Source organism: Nicotiana sylvestris, chromosome 8, assembly GCF_000393655.2.
Source record: "Nicotiana sylvestris chromosome 8, ASM39365v2, whole genome shotgun sequence".
Taxonomy (NCBI): Eukaryota; Viridiplantae; Streptophyta; class Magnoliopsida; order Solanales; family Solanaceae; genus Nicotiana; species Nicotiana sylvestris.
The window spans coordinates 30,178,704-30,196,799 of record NC_091064.1 but is presented as its reverse complement, the minus strand read 5'-3'; the positions used below and the strand labels follow the sequence as shown (position 1 = coordinate 30,196,799).

The 18,096-nt window shown below is 40.7% G+C and overlaps 1 protein-coding gene across 1 annotated transcript; it reads right to left on the bottom strand.

Moving 5' to 3' along the window:
* Nucleotides 1-1,436: 1,436 nt before the first annotated feature.
* On the bottom strand, nucleotides 1,437-1,852 carry LOC138874846 (uncharacterized). The gene is made up of 2 exons (XM_070153632.1): nucleotides 1,757-1,852; nucleotides 1,437-1,664 (listed from the first exon to the last, which is right to left on the bottom strand). The coding sequence occupies exons 1-2, from the start codon at nucleotides 1,850-1,852 to the stop codon at nucleotides 1,437-1,439; spliced, it is 324 nt and encodes a 107-aa protein (XP_070009733.1).
* Between the last annotated feature and the right edge of the window lie 16,244 nt (nucleotides 1,853-18,096).

Genomic DNA, 18,096 nt, shown 5'->3' with positions numbered 1-18,096 from the left:
CATGACGCCTTTGAATAATGGTGTGCAAAAGATTGAGAGAGATCCACAGGCCATGACATGGTGTTCTCGTGCTATGAAAATGGGGCCTCCGAATGATGACACCTTTGGATAAGTTGGCAATATTTCAGCCCATGAAAGATGCAGTAGCATTATGCGGACAAGACAGAGCTTATTCTTGCGAATTGAAGGGAAGAGCTTAGTCCGTAAGAAAAGCGAGGTAAATGGTGCTTGAGATAGCGCTTAGTTTCGAAGAGAATGGGAGGCAGATCTTAGCCTCAGAAGGCAGAATGATAGCCTTATGCAAAGATGTGAATGCAGATGGAGGTAGAGCTTAAACTCGGAAGGCATAATGGTAGCCTTATGTGATAATACACATGGAGACAACGTTTAGTCTCGAAAGGCGGAATGGTAGTCGTACGCAAGAATGCATATGGAGACAATGTTTAGTCTCAGAAGGCAGAATGGTAGCCTTATGCAAATTGGAAGGAAGAATGGTAGCCTTATGCAAATTGAAAGACAGAATGGTAGCATTATGCAATGCAAATGCAGATGGAGACATCGTTTAGCCTCAGAAGGCAGAATAATGGCCTTATGTAAATTGGAAGGCAAAATAGTAGCCTTATGCAATGCAGATGAAGACAACGTTTAGTCTCGGAAGGCAGAATGGTAGCCTTATGCAGATTGGAAGGTAGAATAGTAGCCATATTCAAAAAATAAAGTAACAAATGACAATAGAGTTTTCTTAGCTGATAGCAGATTGCGGCATTGTGATTACTAGGAGCATTGTGACATACGGGACATCACTGGTGTATGCTGATAGTAAATGTTTGCGAGTGCAATGGTTAGGAGAGTTGTATACTTGATCAATGTTTGTTCCATTGGCGTATAGTATGTTTGATTATTTCGCAATCCTAGTGTCTGCATCCAAAGAAATATCGTGAGTTTTGTAAGGAAGGGGGGAGGTTAGTTCATATCCCCGCTGGCTTTGCTTGATTCATTAGGCTTTGATCTGGTGATATAGTCTGTATCATTGGGGTAACATTGCTAAACAAAGCAATTTCAATAATAAACATGCATGATTTTGTAAAAGTATGATATAAGTGTATAATAAAAAAACTTTTAGATGAATCGACGACTGTGACGTGGTTCGGGACATTGCAACCTCTCTTGCTACGGAATTTTGAGGGTCCTCCTCAAAATTCTTCCCCAGTTTGATGGGTTAACGTTTCTGACTATTGCTCGTGCGACGATCGGCTGAAGTTACTTCGGAATTTTGAGAGTCCTCCTCAAAATTCTACCCTAGTTTCCTATTGCGTGGGGAAATGAAATTTTTATTGAATTGTGACTAAACCCATAGGGATGCCTACGTATCCCCTCATAAGCGGGAATCAGGTCAGGTGTAGTTCAATTTATCTCATATGAGGAAAGCATAAAAATTACACATAATAGCGCTTAACTGCATCTGAATTGATCGGCTTTGGCCAGACTTCTCCTTCCATTTCTGCAAGTATGAGTGCTCCTCCTGTCAAAACCCAGTGAACCATGTATGGACCCTTCCAGTTGGGAGAGAACTTCCCTTTGCCTTCATCTTGAGCGGAAAAATTTTCTTTAACACTAGTTGTCCCAGTGTGAAATGTCTTGGCTTTACTCTTTTGTTGAAGGCTCTGGACATTCTATTCTGGTAGAGTTGACCATGTCACACTACATTCATTCTCTTTCCATCTATAAGGGCTAGTTTCTCATAACGACTTTTTACCCACTCTGCGTCGTCGAGCTCAGCTTCTTGTATGATCATTAGGGAAGGAATTTCTACCTCAACGGGAATAACAACCTTTGTACCATAAACCAGCATATAGGGGGTTACCCCGGTTTATGTGTGGACTATGGTGCGATAACCCAGTAGAGCAAATGATAACATCTCCTGCCACTGCTTATGCTTCTCTATCATTTTCCTCAATATCTTCTTGATATTCTTGTTGGCGGCCTCTACAGCTCCATAAATTTGAGGCCTGTAGGCTGTGGAATTCTTGTGTCTAATCTTGAAAGTTTCACAAATAGCTTTCATCAAGTCGCTGTTGAGGTTGGAGACATTGTCAGTAATGATTGACTCTGGAATCCCGAATCGACAAACAATGCGGTCGCGGGCGAAGTCTGCCACGACTTTCTTAGTTACTGCTTTGTAAGATACTGCTTCGACCCACTTGGTGAAATATTCTATGGCTACCAGGATAAACCTGTGTACGTTGTAAGCGGTAGGCTCGATTGGTCCAATAACGTCCATTCCCCAGGCGGCGAATGACCACAGTGAGCTTGTTGTGTTAAGCTCGCTTGGAGGTACCTTTATCATGTCTGCATGAATCTGACAGCGATGGCATTTTCGTACATACTGGATGCAGTCTGTTTCCATAGTCATCCAAAAGTAACCACCCCGGAGTATCTTCTTCGCTAAGACAAAACCGTTCATATGTGGACCGCAAGTCCTAACATGAATTTCCTCTAGTAGCTTGGATGCTTTCTTTGCGTCAACACATCTTAATAGTCCCAAATCAAGAGTCCTCCTATACATGATTCCTCCGCTGTGAAATAAGTTGTTGGACAATCTTCAAAGTTTGCGTTTCTGAATTGGATTAGCAAGCTCCGGGTACTCTCCCTTTGCCAAATATTCCTTGATATCATGAAACCAAGGCTTTCTGTCTGCTTCCTCTTCGACATAGGCACAGTAAGCTGACTGATTATGGATTTTCACCGGAATGGGATCAATGAAATTCTTGTCTGGATGGTGTATCATAGATGATAGGGTAGCCAATACATCGACGAACTCATTCTAGATTCTGGGAACATGCCGGAATTCTGTCTTCGTGAACCTCTTTCTCAATTCCTGTACATGATGCAGATACGGGAGTATCATGGATTTCTTGGTTGTCCATTCTCCTCGTACCTGATGTATAAGCAAGTCTGAATCTCCAATCACTAGCAGCTCTTGAACGTTCATGTCAATAGCCATTTTGAGTCCTAAGATGAAGGCTTCATACTCGGCCATATTGTTGGTGCAGGCGAACCTGATTTTGGCAGACACTGGATAATGCTGACCGGTTTCTGATACTAGGATCACTCCTATGCCAACTCCCTTGAAGTTTGCTGCTCCATCGAAGAACATTCTCCAACTGTCATAGGATTCCGCAATGTCTTCTCTTATAAATGATACCTCTTCATCAGGAAAATACATTTTCAGGGGTTCATATCCTCCATCCACGGGGTTTTCAGCAAGATGGTCCGCCAGTGCCTGTCCCTTTACCGCTTTCTGAGTTACGTAAACAATGTCGAACTCACTTAACATGATTTGCCATTTGGCTATCTTGCCATTGGGCATGGGCTTCTGAAAGATGTACTTCAAGGGATCCATTCTCGATATGAGATATGTAGTATAGGCACAGAAGTAATGTCTCAGCTTCTGAGCTACCTAAGTCAAAGCATAACAGGTGCGTTCCAATAGAGAATACCGGGCCTTGTACGGGGTGAACTTCTTATTGAGATAATAAATGGCTTGCTCCTTCATCCCTGTTTCATCATGTTTCCCCAGAGCGCAACCGAAAGCTCCATCTAACACTGCAAGGTAGAGTAATAAGGGTCTACCTGGCTCGGGCGGGACTAAGACTGGTGGTGTTGACAGGTACTCCTTGATTTTGTCAAAGGCCTTTTGGCAGTCATCGGTCCATTTGGTAGAGGCGTCCTTCTTCAACATCTTAAAGATTGGCTCACAGATAACTGCAGACTATGCTATGAATTGGTTGATATAGTTAAGCCTTCCCAAGAAACTCATCACATCCTTCTTGTTCTTTAGCGGTGGCAGTTCCTGAATAGCTTTGATTTTCGATGGATCCAGTTCTATTCCTCGTCGGCTCACAATAATCCTATGCAATTTCCCAACAGGAACCCCAAATGCACACTTTGCGAGTTTCTGGTTGTACCTCCGCAGTCTATTGAAGAACTTTCTTAGATTTTCTATGTGGTCAGTGGCCTTCTTGAATTTGATAATAAAATCATCCACATATACCTCTATCTCCTTGTGTATCATATCATGGAAGATGGAAGTCATGGCCCTCATGTAGGTGGCCCCTGCATTCTTCAAGCCGAATGGAATCATCTTGTAACAGCACACTCCCCACGGTATAATGAAATCCGTTTTCTCAGCATCTTCCTCATCTATCCAGATCTGATGATAACCAACGAAGCAATCTATGAATGGTTGTAACTCATGCTTGGCACAATTGTCAATCAGGATGTGTATATTTGGCAAAGGGAAGTCATCTTTCGGACTAGCTCGGTTGAGATCCCGGTAATCGACATAGACTCTGACCTTCCCATCCTTCTTTGGTATTGGCACAATGTTGGCTAACCATGTCGAGTATTCTACTACTCTGAGAACCTTAGCTTTGATCTGCTTGTTGACTTCTTCCTTGATTTTCAAACTCATATCATGCTTGAACCTTAGCTTTTGCTTTACCAGTGGACACATTAGATTGGTTGGCAGTTTGTCAGCCACAATGGACGTACTTAGACCAGTCATGTAATCATATGACCAGGCGAATATGTCCTCATACTACTTTAGAAATTCTGTGTATTCCTTCTTCTCTAATGGCGATACGTGAATGCTAATTCGTGTTTCCTTGACGTTTTCTGCATCTCCCAGGTTGATAATTTCGGTCTCGTCCAGGTTGGACTTAGGTCTATTCTCCGAATTCTCAACTTTTTTGACAATCTCGTCAAATATGTCATCTTCCTCTGAATCCATGTCCGTTTGTTGCGTCATCTCATTGTATGTCACAGTCATTGGTTCATCAAGATAAGTAATAGTAATGCTGTATAGGAAAAGTAAGCAATAAATATTAATTCATAAGAAAAACCAAACATGCTTTTGATAGATTTAATAACTGTTTTGAATATCAAAGATCTTATTGCGGGAATTGAAAAATGCAAAAAGAAAATCATTTAGTAAAAATAGTGAATAATGCTTTTTTTAGCCTTGCTACCCCGAGGCATGTCGGGCTTTGGTTGTCCCGATGGTCCAATTCTTGAGATGGTCCCCTCTGCTCACAGCCTGTATGGAAGGTCCTTCCTCCCCCTCTTCATCGAGAATAACAAAAGAGTCCATATCATTGTCCTCAAAAAACAAGTTCTTCACTGATGCAAGCACTTCTTCTTCATATGACCCATAAATAATGCCAGCTTGTTGGAAAGTCTGCTCCAGATGCGGTATTGGCTGCTCAAATGGATAGTAAGGACCCCGTCATGGTGGCGACCAGTTGTTGAATTCTTCCCAGGTGTATTCATATCCAAAACCGAAGATAGTGTCATGTTTCTTGAGATTTATGGGTTTAGAGATTCCTTGGAGGTTCTTGCCGAGCCCTTTTCCAGGTTTGTACCCACTCCAACTTAGTATACTCTCAATTTTGCTATCCCACCATTTGTCTTTGTCGATAGCATTGACCCGGTCAATGTGGTGGTATGTTTCTCCACCCAGCTTCTTCCTTCCCTCGATCGTCGGAATGGTCTGGCAACTATATATAGGGTTGCTACCGTCGTCGTGAATGATCACTTCCTGGTGATTCCATTCGTACTTTACTTCCTGATGCAGTGTTGATGCTACGACCCCAGCAACATGAATCCATGGTTGTCCCAACAACAAGTTGTAAGACGTTGGTACATCTATTACCTGGAAATCGACCTCAAACCAGGTTGGTCCCATCTACAAGCATAGACTAATCTCACCAATGGTGGACCTCTAAGAACCATCGAAGGCTTTCACATTAATTGTTCCATCCTTTATCTCATGCAGCCCTTTACCCAACTTCTTTAGTGTTACCAACGAACAAATGTTAAGACTGGAACCTCCATCGATCAGGATTCTGGTGATGAAAGAATCTTCGCATTGTACGTGATGTGCAGTGCTTTGTTATGCCCCAGCCCTTCAGGTGGTAGCTCGTCTTCATGAAAAGTGATCTTATGGCTTTCCAGCACTTGTCCTACCATATTGGCCACTTTCCCGCTAGTGATGTTACTTGGTACGTATGCTTCATTTCGAACCTTTAACAAAGCATTCTTGTGCGCCTCTAAATTTTGCAGTAAGGAGAGAATGGATATTTGGATTGGCGTCTTGTTTAACTGGTCGATGACCGAATATTCTTTGGCCTGTATTTTCCTCCAAAGGTCACCTGGACCTGTCTCAATGAGGGGTGGCCGATTGGAAGCCTAATTGCTTGATTCAGCTAGATGTTTAGGGGTACAGACTCTACTAGTTCTTATCATACCCTGTGTTGTGACAGTTTCTTCAATCCTGACCTTGCCTTTCCTTCTTGCCTCAGCTATATTGTCCCATGGTACATCATTTGTATGGAATGATGGCATGGTTGACATTACCACTGGGATCGGCACGGTTATCCTCACTTCGAGTGGACCATGTGCCTTGGGTGGCAAAACTGCAACCTCAAATGGTGTGGGTGCATTTGCCAGAGACACGAAATCAACCTCAATTGGTGCTGGTGTCTTTGTGGGTGGCGCTGATTCAAACTCAAGAGGTATAGACATATTCACCTTGGCGTCCTCAAACGATTGGATCTGGTCTATGATTAGATTGAGAGTGATTGTTGGTTTCTTTTGGTCATCTCCTTCTGCGATCAACCCGATTGATCCTTCGGGATCCTGATCATCTTCTATTTTAATCATGTGGATACCTCCACCCTTATAGTCTGGCAGAGGGTTGTTGCAGACATTTGGAGTGGGTTCCTTTGCCACAATAATCTTGTTATCAATCAAGGACTGTATCTTGTTTTTCAAGGAGCGACATTTATCGATGGTGTGCCGTTTCATGCCGGAGTGGTAGGCATAGGACTTGTTTGGGTTAACCCACTGAGAAGGATTCTTAGGGGTTGTAGTAGGGATTAGGGTGACATAACTAGCATCATTGAATCTCTCATGCAGCTGGTCGATGGGTTCAGCGATAGCTGTATATTGCTTTGGAGGTCTACGATCAAAATTAGGTCGGTGTCTAGGGAAGTTTTGGCGTGTAGGGGGCGATTGATAATGGGATGGTTGAGCATTATAAGTTTGGTAGACATGAGTGGGTTGGGAGTATCTGGGTAAGGTAGTTTGATATGTAGGAGGTGGCGATGACTGATAAGTTAGTAGCGGAGCTTGGTATGAAGGTGAAGGTGCTTGGTAATTTGGGGTTGGCTAGTATGTGAGTGGAGGTGTTGGATAAGTTTTGTATTTGAGGGGGGACTTGGTCCTCTGTGCAACCATCATGGCCCCTACGTCCCTTTTCTTGGATACACCACTGTACTGTAAAGCCTTATTTGTAGCTTTTAAGGGCTCGAAGTTTGTAACCATACCACTTTTGATACCTTATTCAATTCTCTCACTTCATTTGATAATGTCGGAGAACTTGTGGCTCTCAATCATCATCAGTCCCTTATAGTACTGTGGGTCCTGAACCCGGACTAAGAACTTGTTCATTTGCTCTTCTTCTAAGGCGGGTCTGACCTTAGCAGCTTCGGACCTCTAGCGAGTAGCATACTCGTGAAACGTCTTCGTGGGCTTCTTCTTCAAATTCTGATTATAGAACGCGTCTGGTGCATTCTCTGTATTAAGCCTGAATTTATCCATAAAGTTAGATGCCATGCCTACCCAGCTTGACTACTTCTTGGGATCTTGGGTGATGTACCAAGATAATGCATCTCCTTTCAAACTCCTCATGAATAGCTTCATACTGATCATTTCATCCTTCCCTACTCCAACCAGCTTGTCACAATATGTCCTCAAATGGACCTTTGGATCACCCGTACCATCAAAAATTTCGAACTTAGGAGGTTTGCACTCCTCAGGCAGTTCGACGTCAGGCTGTATGCAAAGGTCCTCATAGTTCAGCCCCTCAATTCCTTTGCTTCCCTCGACGCCCTGAATTCGGCTGGTCAATTTCTTAAGTTCCTCGGCCAAGTTCCTGATAAGTAGATCATTTTCATCAGATTTAGGTGTGTCTGAGATAGGTTGGGTGGAGTGTGGCATGGTCTCCACGTAGATAGGAGTGTTATGGTGGCCTGTGTATGGGTGTGGAAATGATCGTTTGTGGAGTTCTGAGGTTCTGGGATGAGTAGTGGAGTGTTATTTGGGGTATGGAAGGTGTTACATTGGTTCTTTGGGGGAGCAATGTGATGGTAAGGAGCGGGATAATTCTGTTGTTTTGGGATATTTTGAGGAGGTGTAGGGTTTTGAGTGCTGGGGAAGTTGATATTTGGGGTGTTGAGGGAAAATGACAGGTTTGCCAGATTTCGAACCTGATCAAGCTCTTCCTGTAATTTCAACAGTTTTTGTTCAAGTTGTGACACATTCTCATTAGGAACCCGAATACCCTGGCCATCAGTGGCCTCTACCCGTTCAATTGTCTTCTTCTTCCTGATGTTGTTCAAATCTTCCATCTTACCTTTGTTCTTGCCTTTAATGGGACTAAGAGGAGGAGTGGGTGGAGCGCCCTTGGATCTTGTGAAATAAGATGATGATTCCAGAGTGCACGAACTAACCTTTGGGGAAGGGAATAATAAAACAAAAGGTAATCAAGTTAGTGAAGATTATAAAAAGTATTGCAATATTTAAACACATAGTGTGGGAATGTAAAGCGTGTCCTAATTTGGGAACCTCTTTGTGCCCAAGGTAATCCTAGCGACAAATTGATTTGGAGAACTTAGAATGCTAAATGCCTCATTTTATTGATAGAAATAGACGAATCCCAAAACGACGCTAAATAAACAAGAAATAAAAGTCACTAATGGCCATTGGCCTTATTACATCCATAAAGAGAAAAAGGTAAACTCCTATCTATTTGGTCCCAGAAGGACCTTCCCCAGGTTGAATTTTCTCGTTGATCAAATCCTCCAATTCGCATATGTTCATTAGTAAAAATGCTTTTGCCAAATATTCTCCTTCATTTCCCTCGGCGTTCTGGCAATCGGTGACTCTCTTCCTCACATTTCCTTCCAATTCCAATAGGCTATATTCTAGATACTCCAGCTTCTCGCTAGATTTGGCGGCCCTCTCTTTCCATTCATTTATTTGGTCATTTTACGGAAGATTCCTCCACCAGTCTAGCAAGAGTGAGGGTGTGTTGACCATACCGAAGTTGGGGACTTTGTTCTTCATTTTCAGCAAAACAAAAGGGTTAAGACCATACCCTCACCGGACTCGACTATTTAACATCAACAATTAGCATGAAGCATTTAGTTCTCCAAATAAATGCACAGAACGTGATGGTGTCCGTTTGGGTTTAGGGAAACCCAGTGGACATTTGGACAAGGCTATCTTAAAGGATCATTATGTGGACAACATAACTAACCCGGCTACGTTTGACCATGATGCATGCATAATTTAAACAGAGTAAGGTTTCTATTAGGTTTTAGACCGGTACCCTTGAGCGAACAATTCAAGGGGAAAGATACCGAACCGTCGACTGTACCGCTGATCGACTAGTTTTACCGTAAATATACCTTTCAGAATTTAGGGGTAATGATATAGGAAAAGTGCAACCACTCATCAAGCATTGCTATAGTATTTGTTTTGCACGAGTGAAGTATAATGTTGAGCATGATTATGCAATAATTAAAGGCATGTTGACATGTATTTGCATGTTAAGAAAGCGATAAATACAACAATTTCTTAATTTAAAGCAGTTATAAGGAAGGAAAGAAACAAGAAAAATATGTCAGTTTTGCTTTTGAAGAAGCAATTAAATGCTTGAAGAAATTAAACAAGTAATTGCACATTGGGGGGGGGGTACAAATTCATAAGAACAATATGAAATGGTAAAAACCTAAAAAAATCCCCAGCAGAGTCTCCATGCTGTCACGCCCCCTTGTTCCTTTCCGCGGAAATCGGGTTTATGACATTTTGGTATGGGACAACTCTTTCCTTTTAGGAAAGGGGTTTTGCAATTTTGAAGAGTCGCCACCTAACGATTTTAAGGTGCATTAGGGCACCTATAGGGTTCATTTCTAACTATGTTTGGTAACCAGAGATAGGGTAAGGGCTTGAAATTATCCTAAGAGGAAGGTGTTAGGCACCCCTCAAGATCCACTAGTGTGGTTCCCGGCCAGTATGGTAAATACACAGGTGTTTGAAAACAATTAGTGAAAAGCAAGATTTTTGAGAAAAATTACAATCCAAGCCTAAAAGGGGGAGGGCGTCCTAGGCTTTATAATAATATGGATCACATCAATGCAATACCTAGTATGACACTCCTCAAAAGAGGGGCTACACGTGGTATTAGCGTACTAGTCATCATATCCATATCTACCCTTTCCCGCCCGCGAAGGTAGTTAAAGCTAGGATTGGTCTTGACCCCTATTGCATGATGTACCCGTCCCTTCCTATCAGTCCCGGAGAAATTTAGGACTCCTATCCTATAAGAAGGAGGTTCTAGGCAGACCCTCAAGTTTAAAGGCAAAATACTAAAGCTACATACAAAACACATAAGACTGCACTTAGGGGGAAAACATAGAAGCAAGTAGAAGGCTCAAGTATACCTCCACAAATAACGCACATAGATAGCATGAGTCATGCACAGCTAAAGTCTGAATTCATAATCCTAAAGTAGGGTGTGCAAGTGATAACCGCAGAACCAGATTTATTACATGACTCAGAAAACAAGTCTGAATCTGGTTTGCCTACTGATTTTAATAGTTGATAATCAAACAAAGGTAGTTCCAATTTTATTTAAGTTATTACCTAAGGCTTTCCTAGGTGCAAAGCGATATGCAGTAGTTGTTCCAAGTTATTAAGACAGTTTGGAGATTATTTTTACCTAAAACATGTTTTCCTAGTCGAATGCAGAGAGTATTACCAACTTATTCAGAAAGAATCACAATGTGAAAATTATTACTTACTACCTTTTCATGAATCAGTAATTAACTAGGCGTTTGAACGAAATGCAAACAAGATCCAAAAACATGATATTCTAATATGCAAATGGCAGGGTTGTTGAAAACAGAGTCCCTAAGGCATGATTGCTAAATGTACACAAGAGTTGCAGAATTGTTGAGATACGACTTCATGAGTAACAGCTTTATACCAATGTTGTTATTGCCCTAGGAGCAGGATTTCTAAGCGATAGACATAAAACATGGATTAACGAATGAGATGCTGAAGCAAGAAACATGGATCTTGCGAATATGATTTCTAAGGCACGTATGAATCCTAAGCATGGTTTCTATTGCACAATTAGGAATATAAACCTAATGACATGTTTTCTACCCTTAAAAAATTATAGCATGCATATTTACCCTACCCCTTTTCACTAGCCATCCCAATACTTGTTTACAAATTATTACAGTCCATGTGAGGGAATTACAAAAGTAGAAATGAAAAATAAGAAGCTACACTATAAGAAGTCTGATTAGGACTTCCTCTCTGAGTTATATAATAAACCACCTCAAGTGCCAATATCATTTCATAGTCTTTCTCATATCTGGGTGTGTCAGAGTTCCCTAAGGACCTCCAGGGATCCCGGGCAGTGCTCACACCCAGATTGCATAACCAAGAGTAAGTGCAATGTGGAAGGGCCAACTCTTATGTGTCCAGGTTCAGAGGGAGCTCAAGGGTACCAAAGCAAGGCTCACACAAAATGGGCTGAACCTAGTGGTCTAAGAGTATATGTGAGAGTGGTTGACATAGATTTAGAGGAGTTGAGTTGGAAAACAGTTTTGAAAATAGTCATGTTTGAAGTGAATTTGCAAAAAGACAATAGAACAGTTGCATAAGTAAAATAGTTTTGAAAAGGGAAGGGGATGGGAGCAACAACAACACATACAGAACAAGTTCAAAGAGCAGTACAACTTCAGAAGTTACAAACAGGGAAGTAGGGGTTGGGGGCACAGAGGGTCCAAATTAGAAACACATAATCATGGCTAAGAAGAGACGCACATAGACCAGCAAATACAAGGGTTGAGTAGGGGCTAATTGGTCTTCGAAACACAAACAACTACTTCAGGGGAATCATGCTTGAAATTATAACAGTAATAAAACATAGGGACAAGGTATGGGTGTAGTCATATAGGGGGCCTATTACACATAATCAGTCATGAATTAGTATTAATCAAGTACATTAGGAGACATACTGTTTGAGGGACATAAACAGGAACAAGTAAACATGCTGATTACACTTGAACAAGGGAGGGCAGAATTTTAGGCATGCTGAGTAAAATAGTAAACAAGAAGTGCAATTTAACAACATGAGCCATTACATCAGTGTAAAAAGAGACATGGATTGACAAACACGGGAACACATAGATTTGAGTTGCAGAATTTGAACAAGGAATATACTAGTTGAAGAAGCAAAGTGCAGAAAAAGTAAAGCAATCAGAGTTCCACAGTCTAGCCTTGGCTTCCAGCCGGCTAGACAAAGCAATAGCACAAGTAGTAGAGAAAGAAGAGAGAGTTTGAGTGTATATGTGTGTGTTCTGAACTAATTGTTCGTGTGTTGAGAGGTAAAACAAGAGTTTATATATAGCACTTTAGGAGTAGAACTAATAAGGTAAAGGGAATCAGAGTTCAATCAATTAAGGATCAATCAACCAATCACAGAATCAATTATCATAAGGGAGTCGGGAATAAACCCCTTAATTAGGGGGTAGTTGATTAACGGTAATAACAAGAGAGTCTAATTAAGGCAAGAATCCCAATCATACAAAGTAAAGGATCAGTAAAAATCACAAAATCATACTGACGGATAGTTAAGGCAAGTGTGATCAATTAAATTTACAAATAAGGAAACAAATAAAGTTCATGCATACGAATCTTTAACAGAACAAACCAGGCAACGAAAATTTCAAAAATAATACTGATTTGAAGAGAGGGAAAATATCAGTTTTCCCTAAATAGACAAATAGGAAAAAATAGAATTTCATAAGCATGTATAAACTTGCCAAGGGATCGACTCAGAAACCCTAATAGAGATGAACTAGGGTAAAATTCACGAGATACTGAATTAGGCTAAAGGGGAAAATCATGAAAGTCAAAGCACAACACCAACAATGTAACAAGTAGCTCGGAAAGACTTAGAGGCGAAGCAAAACATAAGAAAATTAGGGCTTTAACACAAACTAGTTAGGGTCCAGACAATCTTGGCAGAAATCAGTCAATAATACCTAAGAACATATGATTAACACTTGAAAATCATGAAAACTTTGAGAAGACGAGTTTCAGTAAACCCTAGTTTAGAAAAGAGCCACTAAAATCGAAATAGTTACTCAAAACAAGAGATTTTTTAAGGAAAACGTTTAATAACACTGGAACAATAGTGAGTTAGGGTTTCGAAAAAATTTGTTAAAACTCATGGACACACTTAGATATAAGACAACTGTAAAGAAAAAATGGAAAATCTCAGGAGCTAGGGTTTCAGATAACCCAAGGAAGATGAGAAAACATTAGATCGCTGTCGATTTCAGCCGGAAAAGCCATGGATCTTACTCGAACGGTCATGGATGGCAGGAAAGTAGAATAAGAGACCATGGGTGGAAGTTGAGCAAGATCTGGACTAGATTTCTTCAAGATCTTTCCATGAAATCACAAAAACGAGCAGCCAGGAGAGGTAGGAGACGAGTATACGTCTTAAACAGCCATAGGAATCCATGGATTGAGTGAGGATCGAAGGAGATTAGGGCTGGTTTGGGTGGCGGCGACTAGAGTTTGAGTGAGGGTTTCAGAGAGAATTGGAGAGGAAAGGGGATTCAAGGGCGACGGATTGGTAAGAATGATTTAGGTTAGGGGGTCGTTTGGGTTAAAAAAGGTAAGGGGAAAAAGGGGCCGTTGATCTTAGAAATCAACGGCTAGGATGAGACGGGTAGGTGGGGATTCGGGTTTGGGTAGGATTTAAATTAGGTTAAGGTCGGTTTTTAATTGAAATTGGGCTGGGAAATTGGGGTTTGATTTGGGCTATAATTGAAAGCCAATTTGGCTACATTTTAAATAGCCATTTCTTCCCTTTTTAATTTATAAAAATAGTAAATAATTTATGAAAACTAATTTAAAGTACTAAAATGATTTTTAATACATAATCAACAATTTTAAAATATAGGATCCAATTTTATGCATATAAAACATATTTAAATCTTAAAGGGACTAATATTTCAATTATGTGTAATTTAGTTTTAAAAATAATAAATAAAATTTTTAAAATATGTAAAAATTAAATTAGCCATACTTTGGTATAAATATAAAAATTCAATAGATGAACTACCAAAATAATAATTTGGAAATACTTATTGGGGATTTTATGGGTAAAAAGGAGAGAAAATAAATCAATTTAAAGCTTTAAAATTATGGGAGAAAATAATAAAACACTTGGAAATGCTTATATATGCATATATATGCCATTTTGAAGATATTTTACATATTTTAAAATATATAGGGAAAAATTGGGTATCAACAATGAATTTTTAATGGTGAAGGATGTACGACGCATAGAGCAGGAATTTATTTGGTTGTATTAAGGTGGAGTTACTTCCATAGGTGTTGCTGTTCTAATGAGGGTACAAGTCATTTGGTTCGTTTGATCAATGTAATTGAAACCTGAGTAGAGTGGATGACTCCTGAGAATGGTTTTGAAGGATTCAAGATTTAAATGTAGAAATTAGAGATCCTCGGGATGTATAGTTGGCTAGGAACGGGGGTTTACATTGAAGGGTGTCAAGACTTGTGGCATTTTTATATCATTATGGATTCTACACATCAGTACAGGAAGGTGAAGATAATGGCTTTAGATTCGCAGGAAGTCTCTTCAGGGTAAGTATTTTGAATGTGGTACTTTTGGGAGTATTTGAGAGAGTATCCAGTGGCTTATGAGCCTTATACGGTGCGGTTTCATGCTTGAGTCTCGTATGGTGAGTCTAGGTGGAGGATTGCGGTATTATGGCAAGGGGAAATATTAATTGAAGGAAATTTAGAAGTAACTTGGATAAATAGGACAACTTGGTAGTAGGCCAGATCGACATAGTAAGTGATATGATTAATTTTTTAGGTGCTTGTGAGGTAATGAGTTTCTTCGGGTGTTTCGTGGCAATGCTCTAGGGTTTTTGGTGACTCGCGTAGCTTGATTGTGTTAGAAGGATTTAGTCTTGACGGTTTGGTTTTGTGCAAATGGAATTTGGAGAGTTCATGATGGTTTCTACCACGGTTAGAGATGTATATTTTCTACTGGCGTGAAGGGCATGTGATGAATAGTGATTTTCTTCTAGATGGTATCAAATAGAAAGTTCTCGGCTAGTTGAGTACGTGGTTGCTTGTGGCTCGGAATGGATATGAAGTTATCATGTTTATCCTGGTATGGTATGGTATATGCGGTATGTTGTGTAGAGTTGAGATTTTCATGTGTAAGGTCATGGTTTAGTTATGAAAGGAAGGTCATAAATTCTTAAGCAGCACGAATAGTTTCAGATGACTAGGTAAATGATATTACGAATTGGTGCGATTTGATGAGGGTAAAATATTTTAGAAAGGGCAATGTGTTTGAGTTAAGGGCACTTCCTTGGTATTGCGACGCTCTCTTGTTTGATCGACTGCTGACATTCGAGTCTTCTTGGTGGCACAGAAGAATTTTAAGAGTATCCCTCGTGGGATGATTGGGTATTAGAGGTGTGTTATATATTCAGACGATTGAATTGGGATCAGACATGGTGATTTGTGTGTTATATGAATTTAGAGACTGAGAGTTCTCATAAACAGGTTATGTTGTGGTTGTGGGTCACGTGTATCAGCCTTGTGCAGTGACTATCGGGGGTTTGGAGATCCGAGTGGATCCTTTGTTGCTTAGTATGTTAGATTTGATGTGACATTGGGTATGGACTAGTTGTCTCCGTGTCGCGTTATTCTAGACTGTTGCGCTAAGACGGCGATGTTGGCTATGCCGGGGGTGCCACGGATTGAGTGGCGAGGTTCGACGGATTATGTTCCCAATAGGGTGATTTCATTTTTGAAGGCCCATCGGATGGTTGGGAAAGGTTGTCTTTCTTATATGGCCTTCATGAGGTATGTCAGTGCAGAGACTCCTACCATTGATTCAGTTCCGATGGAGAGGGATTTTCCAAATGTGTTTCCTGCTGTCGGGCATACCACCGGACAGGGTTGTTGATTTCGGTATTGATTTGGTGACCGGGCACCGTATCATATAGCACTGGCAGAGTTCAAAGAGTTGAAAGAGCAGCTTTAGGAACTCCTTGATAAGCGGTTCATTGGTAGGCCAATATGGATGTATGTTCTGCATCGAGCGGCTTGGCTGACTCCGAATTGCTATTGTTGAGGGATGTTTTGTTCGATTGTTGTTGAACTTATTAGTATTCTAGGGTGATATATGAGTTACCTTTCCATGTTGCGAGGCATTATGATTTGTTGGTTATAGGCACATATGGTGCGGTTCTATTAGGGTCTCATAGTGGAATTCGAGCGGGAAGAGTAATAGGTATTGCTCGGTGGATGGCGTATTGGTTATGTCTTTTCGGGTTTGTGTGGTGTTATGTAATTTGCTTTATCCTGGTTATGATGATTTACTTTTGGTACTAGATATCAAATTGCGCGTGGTTGTAGATTTTGAGCATAGTGACTTGAGATGTTTCATGTGGACCAGTGTTTGGAAAGGGTCGCGCATTGTAGCGAAGTTATGTTGAGGTATGATTCTTTGGGTTAGATTTGTGTGTTCTAGTACTACGATGTGTGATGGGTTCTCAGCATTGTGTTGTGGTGGTACTGGTGAGCTTGCGGTACAACTCTCTCATTTGAGTCATCTTTCCATGATTTGAGTACATTTGGACTGTTGCTTATTGGTGCGCGGGTCACACGGGTAGTGGATTTAGATTGTACCGATGTGCCGTGTCACTAGAGTAGTCGTGTTGGATGAGGCGAGGTCATTGGGATCTAGAATGAATACTATCGGATTCGATTTCAGCATGTTGGGAGGATAATATTGGGATTCGGCTTAGAAATTTACTATGGTCCTTGCCAAAGGAGAGGGAGATCCACGACTAGTTGATCTGAGGAATGGTTATGACTTTCTGCGTGTTTCATTCATTGTTGGCAGTATGAAAGTGTTGGAATGCAACTTTATTTGATAAGACGTTTATTATCGGTATTCGGTTATTTTGAGTAGTTGCTGTGATCTGAAGTTTTCGCTATGAGTGTTCGAGTTGTATAGTATATCCTGTGATTTCCATCTTGAATTGTGGTTATGGCTTGCTACAGTGTGTTCAGATTTTTTTCATGTGTAGATGTGAGATTCTGATCTTATAGATAATTTTGAAAGTGGAAATTTGGTTTTAAGGTTTAAGGGCTAGGTTGGATTATGAAATTTCGGTTACGTTGTGCTATCGAACCTATATGAGATACAGTGATGTGGCACCCCCTAGTATGTGCATGTTAAGGTTACACAGCAATTTGATGGTTTTCAGAACAACTCTGGGCACGTTCGAGGACGAACATATGTTTAAGTGGGGGAGTATGTAATGACCCGATCGGTCATTTTGAGCATTTGCACTTCAGTCGTCAGTTCTCGGGCATGACTAGCCTCGTATGATATTATGACTTATGTAAATCGTCGGTTTTGGTTTTCAGGATAATCGGAATAGATTTGGAAGAACAATTCTCAGCTTGAAGCTTCAAATTTGAAAGGTTTGACCAAGTTTTGACTTTTTAGTATTCGATCTTGGATTTGGATTTTTATGATTTGGTTAGCTCCGTTAGGTGATTTTGGACTCGGGAGCGCGTCCGGAATGTATTTTGGAGGTCCGTGGTAGATTTAGGCTTGAATTGGCAAAATTGAAAATTTGGCATTTTCCGATCGGCAGTGGAAATTTTGATATCAGGGTTGGAATGGAATTCCGGAAATTGGAGTAGGTCTGTCATGTCATTTGTGACGTGTGTGCAAAATTTCAGGTCATTGGGGTGAGGTTTGATAGACTTTTTGATCGTTTGCGGAATTCGAAAGTTTGGAAATCCTTAAGCTTGAATCCGATGGTGATTTGATGTTTTGATGTTGTTTTGAGTGTTCTGAAGGTTGGAACAAGTTTG